A 13,077-nucleotide genomic window follows, 5' to 3' on the forward strand; every position below is an offset into this window, starting at 1 on the left:
ACAAGCAGCGTCAAGATCCTGAAAAATAACGTTATGTAGTTGAAACAGGTGATAAAATATGGATTTACCAGTAGGATCCTGAAGCACAATCCAAGCAATGGCTACTAAGAAGGTAGAAGTTGTCCAGGCAAAAACAAAAGCAGTCAAGAACAACGGTCAATAGTTTCCTGGGAATTTCAAAGCTTTTTGTTTGTTTATTTGTTTGGATGGCCAAAGAATGATAATATTTGCTATTAGTAGAGTAAGCCCAAGAGAAAGTTAGGCAAAGCTTTAGCAGAAAAATCAGGGAAAGCTTCACCAGTGAGTCTTTCTGCATTAGAACAATGCTCCTGCTCATTCCACCCATCCCACAAAGGAAACTGTGTACGAGTTTACGTGGGAAATCCACCTTACAGTCCTGATTTGGCCCTTTCTGACTTCTTTTTGTTCTCTAATTATTGGGTTTGAGCAGGATGAGGCTTCTCAAACTCATGTAAAATGTTTGAACTCTAAGTCATATGTTAAGAATTAATGGATCAAGAGGGGAGACTGAATCTAATTATGCCATCTGAGGGGTGGGCCTGTTGGGAGGTCTTTGGTCATTGGTTGCCCACCTTCAGAAGGTGATTTTCACGGAGGGCTGGGTAACTTTTTAAAATTGTATTTATTTATTATTTGAAAGGCAGAATTACAGAGATAGAAGGAGAGACAGAGTAAGAGATCTTCCATCTGCAAATTCATTCCCCAAATGGCTGGGGATGGGCCAGGCCAAAGCCAGGAGCTTCATCCAGCTTTCCCATGCAGATGCAAGGCCCCAGCACTTGGGCCATCCTTCACTGCTTTCCCAGGTGCCCCAGCAGGGAGCTGGATCAGAAGTGGAGGAGCTGAGACTCAAACCAGTGCCTATATGGGATGCCAGTGTTGCAGGTGGCGGCCCAACCAGCTACACCACAATGCTGAACCCAAGAGGGCTGGTTAATTAAGCTAAGTTCAGCTCTGTCATTGCCAGCCTCCACCAGATGGCAGACTAATGGACATGTCTGATCCTTAATTGTGAACCTCCAAACTGCAAGCTGAAGTAAGTCTTTTCCTTCCAAAGAGGTTCCTCTTGGGTAGCTAACTAATAACACTAATCTTAAAAAAAAAAAACTTTAAATCACTAATTATTCTTCAATTAGTGATATAAAAAGCACATAGACATGTTTAATTCTGATGACCCTCAATTCTTTAGGGATGGATTAAATGGCTGTTACCATTCAGTTAAATATTTTATCTAATTTCATTTTCCATGAACTTTTTGAAGATAAGCTCATATATATTAACTTGGTAGCTTCCAATTAGTAGAAATTATTATAGGAGCCAGCACTGTGGCATAGTGGGCTAAGCCTCTGCCTGCAATGCCAGCATCCCATATGGGCTCTGGTTTGTATCCCAGCTGCTCCTCTTCTGATCCAGCTCTCTGCTATGGCCTGGGAAAGCAGTAGAAGATGGCCCAAGTCCTTGAGCCCCTGCACCCACTTGGAAGGACTGGAAGAAACTCCTGGCTCCTGGCTTAGAATCAGCCCAGCTCTGGTCATTGCAGCCATTGGGGGAGTGAACCAGCAAATGGAAGACCTCTTTCTCTCTCTCTCTCTCTCTCTCTTCTCTCTCTCTGCCTCTGCCTCTCTGTAACTCTGCCTTTCAAATAAAGAAATAAATCTTTAAAAAGATAAGAAAAAAGAAACTATTACAAATTGGATAGCAATGGAAAAATAAAATATATTTTTTAAAGATTTTTACCTCTACTTTCTATATTTTCTAAAGGATGTCAAAGGAAGGAAGGAATTAGTAATTAACTGCTGAGATTTACTTAAATGTTTAATTTTAACAAGAAAAAGGAAATAACTAATTTAAGCTCTACAAAATCTGTGAACAGTTTTTAATCCGAAACATAAAAAATATTCTAAGTTGTTGATTAACTTGAGATCATCAGACACACATGGTCAATGGCAATTTTAAATATCAGAAATCAGGGTCATGTGTTTGTCAAATACTTAAGATGCTAGTTAAGATGTTTACATCCCATATTGGATTGCCCAGGTTCAAGTCCTGGCTTATCTCCCAATTCTAGTTACCTGCTAATGTGTACCCTGAAAGATGTTGGCTTAAATAGTTGGGACACTGCCACCCACGTATGTTCCAGGCCCCTGGCTCTGGCCTAGTCCACCTCCAGCCATTGCAGGCATTTTGGGAGATAACTGGTGGGTAGGAGTTCTCTGTCTCTCAAATAAATAAATATTAATCACAAGATATCAGAATTATTTATGAAGATGAAGAAAATATGGTATTGCATTTAGATTTTAAGCACAGAGAATAAATGTAATTAGCAAAAATCAATTAACCATCTTAATAAAGTGAATATTAACACTATTTTGTGGTTGAACACAATCCAATCAAACTATTAGCAGGTTTCTTTGCTGAAACTGTCAATCTGATCCTAAACTGCAAGGAAATCAAGTAACCCAGAAAGGCCAAAATAATTTCTAAAAAGAACAGAATTAGGGGCCAGCGCTGTGGCTCACTTGGTTAATCCTCCGCCTGCGGCCCTGGCATCCCATATAGGTGCTGGGTTCTAGTCCCAGTTGCTCCTCTTCCAGTCCAGCTCTCTGCTGTTGCCCCAGAGGGCAGCGGAAGATGGTCCAAGTGCTTGGGCCCTGCACCCGTGTGGGAGACCAGGGGGAAGCACCTGGCTCCTGGATTTGGGTCGGCGCAGCGCGCCAACCATGGCAGCCATTTGGGGTGTGAATCAACAGGCCTTTCTCTCTGTCTCTCTGTCTATAACTCTACCTGTCAAATAATAATAAAAAAAAAGTTTAAAAAACCAGAATTAGATGACTCACATATTCCAATTCCAAAACTTACTACAGAGCTATAAGAAGTAATAGAGTGTGGTACTGTCATAAAAACATACATACAGATCAATTAAACAGCCAGATACAAATCCTCACAGGTATGGTCAATTGAGGTTAAACAGGGTCCCTAGAGTATTCGATAAAGAAGGCAACTGTGATTCAATCAAAGACGACTGACTAGGGAGAAGACACACTGATTTTAACTGGGAAGTTACCAGAAAGCAAAGAAAGCTCCATGTTCCCGGGGGACAGTTGGAGAGAAACTTGCAGGAGCAAACCTAAAGAAGAGAGCAGAATCTCCATGGACAACATGCAGCAGCTGGCAGACGCCATCAGCAACTGCTGCAGCCAGCAGTTAGAGGGGAGAGAGACACCACTTCAAAAGAGTGAACTTCATAGAGGTGGCTGCAGCGGCCCACCCGGCATGGCTGACCACGTCGGCAAGAGAACTGCATGGTCCCCACTGACTTTAGTCAGTCCTGGAGATCTGGCTGGGGCCAGGTACCCACTTGGCTCTTTGAAAGGAAGTCATATTGCTTTCGTCCCCTTCCTCCACCAAAGAGCCCAGCTGCCTTGGGGAACGCCGTTTCCCAGAGAGAGGCGGGAGAAGGCTGCAGGGTCTCTGCACCTCTGGTGATTTTGTCTCAGGGAGGACTCCGTGGTGCCCACTGAGTTTGAAACTGTCCTAGAGAGCAGGCGGTGGGCAGGGGGTCCACTTAGTTCCATGAAGGAGGGGATCTTTCTTTTGCCCCCTCTGCCCACCAAAGCACCAGCCTCAGCTTGCTGACCAGAGCTCCAACTGATCTGCTGGTGACTGACCCTGGGAGCCGGGGCAGCCCAAAGGGCAGAGAATGGCTCCCCTGCACCTGTGACCATGAGAGCACTGCACCCTGTGACCGTGGGAACCCTGTGACGGTGTGAGTTCTGCATGAGCCAAAAGCTGAGAAGGGCATGGGCTATGGCTGGATTTTAGGGCACTTGCAGGGTCTGACTCTGGAAACTCAAAACTCCCCAAGTGCTGGGGAGTAATCTCCTAGAGAGCTCGCACTCATACTACAGAGCACAGAGGGGCTATGTGCAGTTCATGCGCCTGAGTGGGTGGGGTGCAGGCACGGTGAGCTTACTCTGAGCAGTGAATCAGCTGATTCTCTTTGGCGCAGAGAAGGGCTGAGGCCAGCCTGATCATCCCCGGCTGCTGCTGTGGGTAATCAGTGGAGGTCTACCACTCCCAACATGGGTGTCACTCTGGACTCTAGTCCCACCCAAAAATGCTGGCCAGAGCTCCCTGCTCCCACCCAGCACACACCTCTGGAAATCTACTTTAAACCCCAAGCAACAGAGGCACATTTCCAAGAACAAAGCTTTCAGAGATCAACAGATTATACAGATACATAAAAATAAATGTAGAAAGACAAGAAACATGAGCGAGGAAGACAATATGACTCTCCAAAAGGAATACAATAATTCATCAATATTAGACTGTGAAGATGAGATTGATAAAATGCCTGAAAAGGAATTCAAAAGAATGATTGTATGATTACTCAAAAGCACACAGAAGGAATTACATGAAATAAAAAAATCCATATGTGACATGGCTGAGAAATTCTTCAGGTAGGCAGAGATATTAAGGAAAAATCAAACTGACATATTAGAAATGAAGAATTCAATATGTCAAATTAAAAATATCGTAGAGGAGCCAATGTTGTGGCATAGCTGATAAAGCCACAGTCTTAAGCATTGGGATCCCATATGGATGCCTGTTTGAATACCAGTTGCTCTACTTCTGATCCCACTCCCCACTAACGCTCCTAGTAAAGCAGTGGAAGATGGTCTAAGTCCTTGGGCCCCTGCACCCACATGGGAGACCCAAAATAAGCTCCTGGCTCCTGGCTTCAGGTTGGCCCAGCTCTGGCCTTTTTTGGTCATTTGGGGAGTAGGCCAGCAGATGGGAGATTCTCTCTCTCTCTCCCACTCCCTCTCTCTTCTCCCCACCTCTGCCTCTCTCTCTTTCTCTGCCTCTCCGTAACTCTGCCTTTCAAATAAGTAAAATAAATCTTAAAAGCAGTATGGTAGAAAGCCTTAACAACATACTTGGTAAGACAGAAGAAAGAGTATTTGAGCTAGAAGACCGACTTCTAAGATATTTCAGTCAGACAACAAAAAAAAAGAAGAAAGAAAAATTTGAAAAATTTAGAAAAACTGAAACAGTGTTTGGGATCTCTGGGATACCATCAAGTGACCACATATATGTGTCTTAGGAGCTCCTGAAAGAATGGAAAAGCAGAATAGCTTATAAAAATTATTTAGTGAATAACAGCAGAAAAATTTCCCAAATAGAGACAGATATTGATATCTAAGTCTAGGAAGCACACAAAATCCTAAATAAGCATGATCAGAAAAGATTTTTACACAACACATTATAGTCAAAGGTTTAAAAATAAAACACAAAGAAAATATCTGAAAATGTGCAAGAGAGAAACACCGGATTATCTATACAGACGCAGAGTGGCTAGTGCGGTGGCATAGCTGGTAAAGCCACTGCCAACAGTGCTGGCATCCCATATGGGCGCCGGTTCGAGTCCCAGCTGCTCCACTTCCAATCCAGCTCTCTGCTATGGACTGGGAAAGCAGTGGAAGATGGCCAAAGTCCTTGGACTCTGCACCCACACAGGAGACCTGGAAGAAGCTCTTGGCTCCTGGCTTTGGATCGGCCCAGCTCCAGTCATTGCGGCCATTTGGGGAGTGAACCAGTGGATGGAAGACCTTTCTCTCTCTCTCTCTCTCTCTCTCTCTCTCTTTCTCTCTGCCTCTCTGTAACTTTCTCTCTCTCTCTCTGCCTCTCTGTAACTCTTTCAAATAAATAAATAGATCTTTAAAAAAACAAATAAATAGATGCAGAGAAAACATTTGATGAAAACCAATATTTTTCATGATAAAACTTCAAAATATTGAGTATAGAAGAAATACAACTCAAGACAATCAATCTAATACATGACAAACTCCTAACAGCATCATATTGAATGGAGAAAAGCTAGAAGCATTGCCACTAAGATCTGGAATCAGGCAAGGATGTCTACTTCTCTACAATACTATTCAAATACTACTCAGCCATAAAAAAAGAATGAAATCCTGTCTTTTGCCCTTTTGCCATATGCTACTGAAATAAGCATACCTCAAAAGACAAATATCACATGTTTTCTTTGATTTGTGGTAACTGATACATAAAGTACAAAAACAATCAAACAAAAACTTAGCATATAAGTGGGGAACTGACATCTTGTGACTTGATTCTTATTTATAGCCGTTGTCCATGTGCCTGTTGAACAGTGGTCTTTTTTTTTTTTTTTAAGACTATTTATTTGAAAGTCAGAGTTACAGAGGCAGAGGGACACACACGCATACAAACATACACATACACACACACAGAATGAATCTTTCATCTGTTGGTTCACTCCTCAGATGTCCCCAATGGACCAAAGCCAGATGCCAGAAGCTTTGTTGAGGTTTCCCATATGGGTGGCAAGGCCCAACCACTTTTGCCATCCTCTGCTGCTTTCCCAGACCATTAGGAGGGAGCTGGATTGGGAGTGGAGAAGCTGGGACAAAAAAAAAAAAAAAAAAAAAAAAAAAAGGTGCCCATATGGTTGGCTGGCATTGCAGGTGGCAGCTTAATCCACTATGCCACAGCACCAGCTCCAAACAATAGCATTTCTACTTTTAACTTGTTGATATCTTTATTTAATGAAATGTAAGCCTATTATTATTAAGTAAATTAAAAATATGCTATTTCAAAAATTAAAAAAGAAAGGAAAGAGGAGGGAGGGAAGTAACACTATAAGAACTATATCTATGAGGTACTTGTAATCTGTTTATTTATATTAATAAAATTTTTTTAAAGAAAACAATGGTTTTCAACAAGTGGTGTGAAGTTATCATGTGTTCCAGTAATTGTACTCTTAGGTTATACCCAAAAGAAATATAAGCCTATAGGGGCCGGCGCTGTGGTACAGCAGGTTAAAACCTTGGCATGTAGCACCAGCATCCCATATGGGTGCCGGTTCGAGTCCCAGCTGCTCCAATTCTGATCCAGCTCTCTGCTAATGGCCTGGGAAAGCAGTAAAAGATGGACCAAGTGCTTGGGCCCCTGTACCCATGTGGAAGGCAGGGAGGAAGCTCCTGGCTCCTGGCTTTGGATTGTCCCAGCTCTGGCCACTGTGGCCATTTGGGGACTGACCAGCAGTTGGAAAGTGTCTCTCTCCTCTCTCTCTCTGCCTCTCTGTAACTCTACCTTCCAAATAAAATAAACAGATACTTAAAAAAAGGGTCTAGACTTTCTCTGAGGAATGATGATACCCTCTTTCATAGATTTTGGTGATGTTTACACAACTCTGTGTACATCCTAAAACACACTGACGTGAATGTTTTCATGGTAAAATATATGGTATAAGAATTATACTTCAGTAAATTATTTCCAAGAAAAAATAATAACATTATATATTAATAACTGGAACTTATTTCCAGACAAAAAGGACTTTCTAAATCAGAGTTTATGGGTGATTATATTTTCTCTTTAACATACTAAATTTTGTTTCTGAAAATAATTGGTACAAAAGAAATAGAGGCATGCTCATTATCCAAAAAACTGAGTAGTATTAAAAGTGAGAAAGATAACAAGAATTCTGCCATTATAATATACAAAGCGTATGTGAACATGGTCCTGCAGCCATCAAAATATCAAACCAGAATGGGTTGCTTGTGTCTGCTCCCCTCTGACTTTAAATAGGACAAATAAGAGATGGGAAGGCTGATGGATCTCCGAGATATACTATGATGAGACATATGAGGGTCATACAAAATGTTATTATGAAAAAATATGGATTTCAAAAAGCTTTGCAACAAAATAAACTCATCTTTAAATTCTATTTTTCCTTGAACTTTTTGAGGTAAACTTGTATGCATGTCACTTTCATTGTTTCTTAAATTTATGGGTTATCCAGTTCTCTGATTATTCCTTATCTTCCTTGACCTAGGTATGAATTAATTATGTTCATTTTTTTCTTAGCAGTATTTGAGAATATTTCAAATATATGGGGAGAAAAATAATTTGGATTCAAATAATCCAGGATTTGTGTTTGTTAAACAGCTTGTACTAAAGTTATCTGAAACGAAGGGCCAAAATGAAATTACAGCTTTCTGTAACTTTCATGCAAGCAATGTAAGACAGACACATACATTCCCTAGTGTTCTCTGCCGCCATGGCAACCTGTAACCTAGAATAGCGAAAAAACATCAAATATACAAAAGCTAAACAACAACAAAAACAAAAACACCCTTTGTATGGCATCCGTGGGTGTGATTTAGTTTTTTTTTTCATAATTACCAAAAATTTTACTGACACAATCTATTATATTTATGCGTAAGTTTTAGAGGTAACTATTTTTATATTTCTTGTTTTCATTGAAGAAAAGCAAAATCTGAAAATGACAACATGGTATTAGTAAAAAGGAAATACTTCAATCCTTCAATTTCTTAATTTTCCTAAATATTATACCATACATAAGACACAAATATAAATATAGAGTAAGTATACAATTATATTTATATGCCTCAAAATGCTTGGATTAGTTGTTAATCACAAGTTGTGCATTTTTCCTCTTTGGGGGTTATTATTTTCAGAAATTAATTCATGTATTATTTCAAGATCCTGATACTATATGTGTTTACACATAATAGCCTTGGTTTCTCCATATTGTATTTCAGCAATTGCAGTAAAGGAATGTAATAATACAGTCAGTAGCCACAAATAAAAATATTCACTGTGTTTTACACTTTCTAACATTCAAAAACAACTATGTAATTAAATTACAACTCATCTCTACCCGCCTTTTATGGCAAACTTTGTGATAGATGTGAATTCTTAACTAGGGGCCACTCGGTACTCCAAGCACCAAATATAGTCACTTTGTTTCTTCCATCAAAACTATATCTTAAATCCCTTCAGCTCCTGTCTGTCAGGGAAAGGCTGCCAGGTGAGCAGTCTGTCACTCTTCCTAGACTAATAGATTCTCCAGTGGCCTTTGTTACAGCTCATGTCATACGATTAAAACTATGTGCCTTGAAAATGGCATAACATATGTAGCTGAATCTTGTCAACTCAGGATAATCAGACTCTATGTGGCTTCACAAGCAGATGCAGATTAGAGAAACAATATAAATATGCAAATCACGGTGGTCCGCTTTCAGCACCACTGTTCCTACCTCTAATGGCCCTCGCAGGAAGTCTGCTTGTTCTGCGCCCACTTCCAGTGCTACATCAACAGAAGCAAAGGGGCGGCTGGCCATCTGCTGTCGTTCTCGAAGCAGTTGCTGGAGGGGAAAAAAATAAAAAAATTAAAAAAAAAACAGTTTGTTTTAAAATAGGTAGAAAAGCAGATTAAATTCAACAATATCTGGTTCCATTTTTGAACAAATGGCACTTAAATTTAGGAATCATTTCATACCCATATCCATGTCTAGAGTACTAAAGACAAAACTCACTTTCTCCCCATGGTCTGGGTCATATTTCCATAGAGGCTTTAAATGTATAGTGGCTATAAATAACTTTTCCCCTGACCTCCATCTCACAGGCCTAATAAAATGTACTCAAAAGTACTTTGAAAACCTCATGTGAGAGGTGCTACTTAAGTAAAAAGTGCTATTATAATGATGGCTATGCCAAGTTTTCCACTGAAAATAACTCAGGCTTTTGTCTTAGTGGAAAGAAAGCAACAGTAAAAATGTTTAAGAAAAGATAATGAAAAGCTGTCAAAATGCACTAATCGAGATTAAAAGAACTTACACCTGCCAAGACTGTTTTGTAACGCATCAGGATTCCCTGTCAGTTGTTACGGAACCAACAGGAATTGTCATTGGCAATGTTTATAACTTCATTCAAAGCCTTGGTGTTCATTATTTAAAATAAGGAAAGATTAGTAAGTTACAGAAATGTTGTGCCAAGACTTCTAAAGAATCCCAGATATCACTTTCTTACTAGGCCTATTCTGGGCTTTACCCAGTTAAAACCAATAAACCAGCAAGCCCCAGCCAACTACCAACCTAATTTATATTTCTGCCTTTCCCTGTAATTACAGTAGTCATTAAGTTATGATAAGAAAAAACTGATGACCTGTACTAGATATTGAAAATCTAATCCATTTAATTCTATATAGCTAATAAAATTATTATTAAATATTTAAAAGGATGATGAATGCAATTAAATACTCCTTCAAAGGAGAAGAAAATCATATCATTGAATAAAGGCAAAATCCTTAAACATAATAAATGGCTTCATTATTTCTAGAAATTTTTGAAGATTCATTGGCATTAATTTAAAATGTGAACTACTGGTCTTTTAATGTAAATGGGTGTAGAAGTCGCACTACGATGCATCTGGATGATGAAGGACTATAAGCCAGCACTTGATGGTTATTATTTAATATTTTTGTTTGACACCTGTTTACACAGTGATGACACTATTTATGAAATGAATGTCAAAAATACAACTTTAGGCTTTGTCTTTTTTATTATTAAAAAGGGAGCACATACATGACAATGTGGAATAGCAATAATACAACTGTTAATGTCTAGTAGTTCAAGTCCTTAAATGATATATTTTTAGAAGTAATGAATTCATACTAAATATATATTCAAGTAAAAAGTTAATGTGATCTAAATTACAAATGATTCACTTTAATAAAAATTCAAAATACTATTATTAAAAATACAGCTGTTGGCAAAGAGAATCTGGGTTGTGCCTCTCTAAGAGTGGCTAATTGCTCTGAATTATGTATCTATGCAAAATGAAGACAATGTTATCTCAAATGGAAGGGAAACCAAGGATAGAAAACATCATGCTCTCTGTGTTTGGTGAAAACATATACACACACCCACATGCATACCCACACACACAATATACAACCTACCATTCCTACAGCAGTGTACACTTAGCTTTCATATTAATAATTTTCTCCATTTGCATTAGTTCTCTTCAGCTTACAAATGGCAAATCATATGACAAGGTGATTTTTTTAAAAAAAGAAAATAGTTTGTTTCCTCATTCTTACACATAAAATCAAAAGGTCTACAAAATACAATGAACACTCAATACCACAGGTTGTAATGTAAATCAATAAATACTACAAATTCAATCTCTTTGATGAATTTTAGAGATCCCTGAGATATATTGTATTATTGTGACACTCAACCTGCCCCTGCCGCCCACTCATAGTAAAGAAAAATCAGTGATGTGTTCTTTTGTTCAATTCTTAAAATCTATTTATAGGATGTGAAAGTATTTTTTAAAGATTCCAGATTGCCTTCTTAGCTATGAATGTCTATTACAGTCCTTTCCATCAAAAGGGAAAAAGATACTGCTCACGCCCAGGTCCTTAACCTATAGTTTATAAAATAAGTTATAATAAAATATAAGTAAACAGGGTACAACATAGTGTATCAGTAAAGCACACAAACAAGGAATTAGACAAATACATTTATTCCAGGTGCATTAGTGAGGGACTAGTTAACAGACTCTTGCCAACACTGCTGCATTTCCGACTTTGGGGAACTAATCTAATGTCCTTATTGTGAGACTTGGGAAGAGTAACCACTTTCTCCTGAAATTTGCTTTCTTTGGTGTGATGGTCCTACAACAATAAAGTGGAATAAAGTGCAATTATCTTTGTTATTAATGTCTGGCTCTCAACCTTATCCTTAACAATTGTCTTCCTTCTTGCCAATTAACACCAGGATGCATTTCTTCCTGAATCATGCCCTTTCCATATAAGAACAAAGGAAATGTAAACAAATGCTTATGACTTAAAATTTTCTTAAAATTTAGTATAAATAATGACCTGTAATATAGTTAGACTCTAGAGTCAGAAGGACATGTGTTTGAACACCAGTTTCTCCACTTCTTTGCTGTTTGAGCTTAACCAAATGTTTTAGCGCTCTCTAAGCCTTAATTCTTCTGATCTGAAAAGTGGGGATAATGATAGTGCCTACACCCTACAGGAGCTGTTCTGAATTCCAACCCCTCTACTCACTAGCTCTGACCACAATCAAATGATGTGGACCCTTCAAACATTTACTGTTTCTCTCTAAAAAATAAGGATAAGAATAACATCAAAAAGTTTGGACTGCAGAGATAATGTACTTGGACTGTTCAAAATGTAGAAGGCTGGCATGTTGTGAGCACTCAGTAACTACTCTGGTACAATTGTTATGTGAAATATCAAGCACTAATTTTATCTTTGAAGATGGCACAGTAATTAGCACAGGCCACAGGCCCATTTTCCTCAGCACTAGTGACACATTTTGCTCTACCAGTCTCCCTTTTAACAAATGTTGCACATTTATGAGACAGTTGGAAAATGTCATTATTGTGGTGAAACTAATTTAGATTTGGAACTGCTTTCTGCAATTTATGACTAAGAATGATGAAAACTCAACCTGAAAATTAGGAGAAAATATATAATACTTTCTCAACAAATTTTGAAGGTTTATTTTCTATGATTGTGTTTTCTATATAAAATGAAATCTAACATTCTGTACATATATATGAAGCCCTATAACAAATGTATCTGTTTTAAATAGTAATCTGATATTGCCAATTATTCAGCAGGACAATAAAACCAAGAGAACAAACTGATCATAATAGAAAAGATAATAATCATGCTGTTATAAACATTGTGAAGAAAAATTTAAAATTAAAGAAATGATGTTGGTATAATATTTGTGACTCACAATAACTGATTTACTATTCAAAATATCTTATAAAACAAATTATAACATTAAAAATAACAGGAAAATTCATTTTTAAATTTGGCAACTAGGTGTATCATTGATTATATTAATTGTCTATATGAATACAGATGTTTTACCTCAATATTATACAATAAAAGACCCAATATTCATACTAGCCACCATCCCAATAACTGCAAGGCATAGGATGATAACTTTCACTACACACATACTCACAAAACAGAATGGTAAGTGTGTCCTCAGTTGTCCTCACATCATCTACCCCATGTCCATTATGTTTAGGTTTCCCATTTATCGTTCTCTACCTCCAAATGTTCTACTACACAACAAGTTTGAAATGATCACCTCTCCTATGAACTATTTATTAAATTAGCCTGGAAATCTTTATATTTCAACGCTTTTCCAAATC

The 13,077-nt window shown here is 38.3% G+C and overlaps 1 protein-coding gene across 4 annotated transcripts in view; it reads right to left on the reverse strand.

Annotated features, from left to right (window-relative positions):
• The window catches only part of ATRNL1 (attractin like 1), an 818,312-nt gene that overhangs the window by 216,509 nt on the left and 588,726 nt on the right, over window positions 1-13,077 (reverse strand). For all 4 annotated transcript variants that reach the window (XR_011382205.2, XM_089314254.1, XM_070057169.2 and 1 more), the window contains one exon: window positions 9,129-9,236. Coding sequence is in view for 3 of the 4 variants with exons in the window: in XM_089314254.1 (XP_089170380.1) it covers window positions 9,129-9,236 (108 nt within the window). In the remaining variant the exon portion in view is untranslated. The remainder of the gene's footprint in view (window positions 1-9,128; window positions 9,237-13,077) is intronic.

Source organism: Oryctolagus cuniculus, chromosome 15 (genome assembly GCF_051225735.1).
Source record: "Oryctolagus cuniculus isolate XC-2025 breed Fujian yellow rabbit chromosome 15, ASM5122573v1, whole genome shotgun sequence".
NCBI classification, from domain to species: domain Eukaryota; kingdom Metazoa; phylum Chordata; class Mammalia; order Lagomorpha; family Leporidae; genus Oryctolagus; species Oryctolagus cuniculus.